Below are 4,564 nucleotides of genomic sequence, written 5' to 3' on the forward strand. Positions count from 1 at the left end.
ACCGTCAAGATCTGGGATGCAGCGACGGGCACATGCACGCAGACGCTCGAGGGCCATAGCGGTTCGGTCAACTCCGTCGCGTTCTCGCCCGACTCAAAGCTCGTTGCGTCCGGGTCAAGCGACAAGACCGTCAAGATCTGGGATGCAGCGACGGGCACATGCACACAGACGCTCGAGGGGCATAGCGGTTCGGTCCGGTCCGTCGCGTTCTCGCCCGACTCGAAGCTCGTTGCGTCCGGGTCAGTTGACAAGACCGTCAAGATCTGGGATGCAGCGACGGGCACATGCACGCAGACGCTCGCGGGGCATAGCCGTTCGCATGATGTCACGTCCTTGAAGTTGTTTGCCTCCTGGTCAGGTGACGTGAAGCTCCCCTATCAATATGGTATAAGCTCGGACTGCAGATGGATTACAAGGGACTCGGAAAACTGGCTGTGGCTTCCTCCAGAATATCGGCCGAGATGTTGGGCCGTAGCGGGATCTACGATTGCCACCGGCTGTGATTCGGGACGTGTCCTAATTATGACGTTACCGGCAGACAGCTAGTGCCGAGCTCTCTCCTCTCAGTTTCTCTCTCTACAAAGGGCCTTTTGAGCAGTGCTTCTTTACGCACGACCCAATAAGACGCTTTCATAGTTATGAAAGGTCGTAAACCATTCAACTGATGGTCTCTCACTAGGCGTCGTAAGATTGATTCAGGCTCGCTACCTTAGATGTAAGACAGCAAGTTTATACTAGCATAGAGAGGCGATGAGGTGGAGCTAATGTAGAGGGATAGAGAATAGACAATAAATTGCAAGGTCCTTAAAGATCGATCAGCTCCGCTCCCACTCAAGAGTACGTATTCGGCCCAACCTCATGTGTTAACGTCACGTGAAGCACGCATAATATCTCCTCTATTTCATCCACCGACGACTCATAAGGCGCCCCGCGTAGAATTCGGTTCAGAATTTACAAAGGAGCCACGGACAATCTCACCTTCTGGTGGAATTCCTCTAGTACCTCAGGATATTCCTCGAAATGGGTAGTGGGTTCCTAAGAATTGTACTTCTTCCCATACCCAGCCCACTTGACCAGGTACTCCAATCCCTTTTCTCCCTGTCTTCACTCAAAATCTCCTCGACGTTATAATACTCGTCGCCTTGAACCTTCTCAGTCGATGGGGTAACTCTTGAAGAGAGGGCACGTGCCGTCAAGAAATACCTTCCTCCTAGTGACTTGCACCATAGGATTTCGAATACACGGTCATATTGGCCATGGATTCGTGCCATGATTCGTACAAAGATTCCACGTGAACTCCACCTGAAACGTCGCTGCCCCGCCCACCCGAACGCGCTTGAGGACCGCTTCAAGTGGCCATTCCTCAAAGCTTGCGAAATCGGCTTCAAGTGCCCCCTCTTCCAAAGTCGACACCCCTGAAGATTGCGGCCTGGAATTCCTGTGCTGTCTTTGGCGGCGCTTTGGACCTTGGGTTGGTGGTGGTTGTTGAGCCTGTAGCGATAGGGAGTTTTTGCGAAGACGTGCCTTGCGGCGCTTCCCTTGTGGCAGCTGAATGACATCCCCATCTTTGCCTTGCTTCACGCCACTTTCCACACTAAGAAAGCACTCCTCCTTGCCATCAGTATCGCAATGACGCCGCCGTCGATAACGACCGGGGTTCTGCTGAAGGTCGACCTTCTTCACGTCGGGCAATTCGGTGGTACTAGCTCTCGTTGTTCCAGAGCCTTGCTTTACGTCGCGGCCGAACGACGCATGTTTCCGACGCGTCGCCCCAGTGCCGGGGGTGACGATCCCCCCAGACTTCACCGGCGAAGCTTCTGTCGCCAGAGCCAGGTTGCTCTGCTGCTGCATTGTCTTCTCACTGGTCGATCTGGACGCAGCTCGACGGTTTTGGAGGGCGGGGGTGCCATCGTCATCCTGCTCTCTGTCTTCTGGAACGAGAGGATGGCGTTCTCCGTCACTCGCTGGATCGCTGTCGTCATGGTGATCAGGGTGTTGCGCGAGGCGGCAGCTGGCGGACCTCAGTTGTGGATCAACCCCACGACTGGAGGCGACGTCGCATAGGCTCTGGGGCCGAAGGCGTGGCTCAGTATCCGCTGGTTCGAGCTCAGTGGTACTCTTTGTCATCCGGCAGTGTGGGTGTTCGTGCCCGCTCTTCGCTGTCATTTGGGATCAGATAATGGTGCTCTGGGCTGCCCTTCTGACTGCTGTCGCCGCAGCGATCACAGTGCTGAGAAAGGCAATGGCCATCGGATTGACGCTATGACTCAAACCCAAGACCAGAGGCAGCTAGGCGTGGACTATGAGGGTCCAACATGGATTGCGACTGAGCGGCACGTTTCTGCCGGATCACCGCGAAGGAAAATGGGAACGGCCAATCCCATTCTTCGCTGCCAAGGCATATGGAACCGTCGTGATTCGACGTCGTTCCGCACGGCTTTTCAGACGACCGGGGAGAGTCAGACAACGTCTCTGGAGAAGGCCCTAGGCTATCTCTCTGTTGCTGCTCGTCTGCAACCTCATCGTCTGGGCCAGGCTCACTGATGACCGAAGGCTTTGATACGTCGATATCGTCGGGAACAGTGTCGCGACTTTCGCCTGCGTAGGCATGTTAGCGAACTCGCTTGCCCGGGAAAGGAAATTTAGGTACATACCTGCACTAGCAACACCGCTGGATTCAAGCTTCTTGGATGCAGCCGCGACGAGCTCGTCAAGCGACGCGAAAGACATGTCGGATCGGCCATCGTCAGAATCGTCATCGGACTCGCTATCACGGATCAGGATCGCATTGTTCTGCGACTTCCCTGCACCACCATGTCGAGAATCATGCGCATCCTGTTGTGGCGGCGGCGGAAGGAAAGGAGCAGGGTTCCCCCTTCCGAAGGAGAAGCCCGCGATTCACAGGGCAAGGGCCTGCCGCCACAGGGGGGTTGTAAAAGACCTGGTTGTCGAGGCAGACTGTTGCCATCTCACTGCTAGTGATAATGCGCGCTGGTGAAGTGCAGAACGTGTCAAAGGTTTGGGCAAGGATGGTCCTGGAGGTGTATGCGGTGCAAGCTGTTTACCTTCGTATTCCTGGGGTGTTGGGGAACGAGCGAAATAGATCTGTGTACCGAAAGTTGCCCGATCATCGCTGAATTGGCAAGGAGCTAGGCCCCGCGCTCTCCGTCCTCACCAGCCTCCCAACCCCGGCTCGCGATGAGGAACGTGCTCAGCCGTGTAACGCCTCGTTCCATGCGGTTCCCCAGTTTGGTGCGGGGAATTCATAGGTTCCTCGCAACTCTGCCAATCATGCAATTGCCGAGACAGAAAGGACAGGGCCCAGGAAAAGGGAGGCGTCGCAGGACATCGTATCATCACGGCCCTTGCCCTAAGGCCCCGTGGTCCACGACGTTGCTACGGGTTGCCGAGGGCGGCTCAGCAGAAGTGGGTGTTAGCGTATCGTCTCCTGCAACGCCTTCCTACGTCTGTCTGCATGCGCCTCCTCCATGTCGTCCGGTTTCTGGTACTGCCCATGGCAAAACAGAATCTCCCAAGCAGTCTCACACACGCCATCGTTCCCACCAACCAACTCCTTCTCAAACCCAATCTGCCTCGCCATCGGTAAAGCGAAGGCAGCGGCGCCAGCAAGGTCGCATCATCGTTTCGGCGGCTACATCGGCCTCCTTGACTCGGCCTTGCCATCCCTGTTCGCTGTGGCCGGTGCGTCGCCCAGAAATAGGTCGCAGTCGGGTCAGGCTGGTTACCAGCATCCACCGCCACAGCTACGCTGGCATTCGGTCCGATTGTGGCCGAAAGAGTTCTGCGGTCCGCACACCGAGACGCTCTGGATCCGCCAAGCGAGAGGAGGCCCCTTGGTGTCTCCGCATGTATTGAAATCGATACCTGCGGCATTCTTCCGACTGGTCAGGACACGCATGCCTTGCAAATTGCACGGGGGAACGAGGGGAAGGGGGACCTACCAGGCAGGCATGGAGTCCAATCCTACGGACGAAATGAGGCACCCTGGAAGCCAGAATGGAGAAGGGTGGATGAAACCAAGTGGACGTTGGGTGGCCCCAAAGGGAGGAAGCTCTATGTCGAGACCAGAGTGAGCTGAACCGCCCTCCTCTTTCTCTCCGGAGCTCGTCCCCATTGGATCGCGTCGTCAAGGGCTCGTTGTTGGCTCGGCCTTTCTGTCGCCATCCGCCGGAGGCTGAATCACGTCCTGTTGACCTAGAAACAGATCCCAGTCAATCAGGACGCGAACATGCTACTCTCGTGACCACTCTATTGCAGCCTCCACCGTAGCTGTGCTGACATTCCGTCCGATACGAGATTATCCAGGAGCCGTCTTCTCAACTAGCGAATTGGGAACGTCTCCCATCTGCAGGTCAATGTCTCTGTATCGGACGGAGTCGAGATCTGCAGCATTTTTGTGACTGGTCAGAATCAGCATGCATTGCAGACCGCTCTTACAGGGGACCTATCAGGCAGACGCGAAGTCGGCCGCCACGGACAAAGAGAGGCATCCTGGATGGTAGAGAGTAGGCGGATCTCGATCGCTTAGCGTAGATGAAGCTCA

General features: G+C 56.1%; 3 protein-coding genes across 3 annotated transcripts in view; 1 reads left to right on the forward strand and 2 right to left on the reverse strand.

Annotated features, from left to right (window-relative positions):
- Window positions 1-577, forward strand: part of N656DRAFT_784549 (uncharacterized protein) — a 3,778-nt gene extending 3,201 nt beyond the window's left edge. The window contains exon 3 of the mRNA XM_064816194.1: window positions 1-577. Within this exon, the coding sequence (XP_064665596.1) occupies window positions 1-546 (546 nt within the window). The 3' untranslated portion in view covers window positions 547-577.
- A 246-nt stretch (window positions 578-823) lies between these two features.
- On the reverse strand, window positions 824-2,387 carry N656DRAFT_450250 (uncharacterized protein). Its single transcript, XM_064809686.1, has one exon. The coding sequence runs from the start codon at window positions 2,164-2,166 to the stop codon at window positions 1,246-1,248; it is 921 nt and encodes a 306-aa protein (XP_064665597.1). The 5' UTR covers window positions 2,167-2,387; the 3' UTR covers window positions 824-1,245.
- On the reverse strand, window positions 2,261-3,601 carry N656DRAFT_802096 (uncharacterized protein; the record flags this gene model as incomplete). Its single annotated transcript, XM_064818206.1, has 3 exons — window positions 2,261-2,598; window positions 2,655-2,804; window positions 3,466-3,601. The coding sequence occupies 3 exons, from the start codon at window positions 3,599-3,601 to the stop codon at window positions 2,261-2,263; spliced, it is 624 nt and encodes a 207-aa protein (XP_064665598.1).
- Window positions 3,602-4,564: the final 963 nt, after the last annotated feature.

This window comes from Canariomyces notabilis, assembly GCF_033297395.1.
Source record: "Canariomyces notabilis strain CBS 508.74 unplaced genomic scaffold N656scaffold_35, whole genome shotgun sequence".
Lineage (NCBI taxonomy): Eukaryota > Fungi > Ascomycota > Sordariomycetes > Sordariales > Chaetomiaceae > Canariomyces > Canariomyces notabilis.

Excerpts from the sequence above, each read along its gene's own strand:
- N656DRAFT_450250 (XM_064809686.1), bottom strand. The coding sequence starts at position 2,166 with ATGACAGCGAAGAGCGGGCACGAACACCCACACTGCCGGATGACAAAG.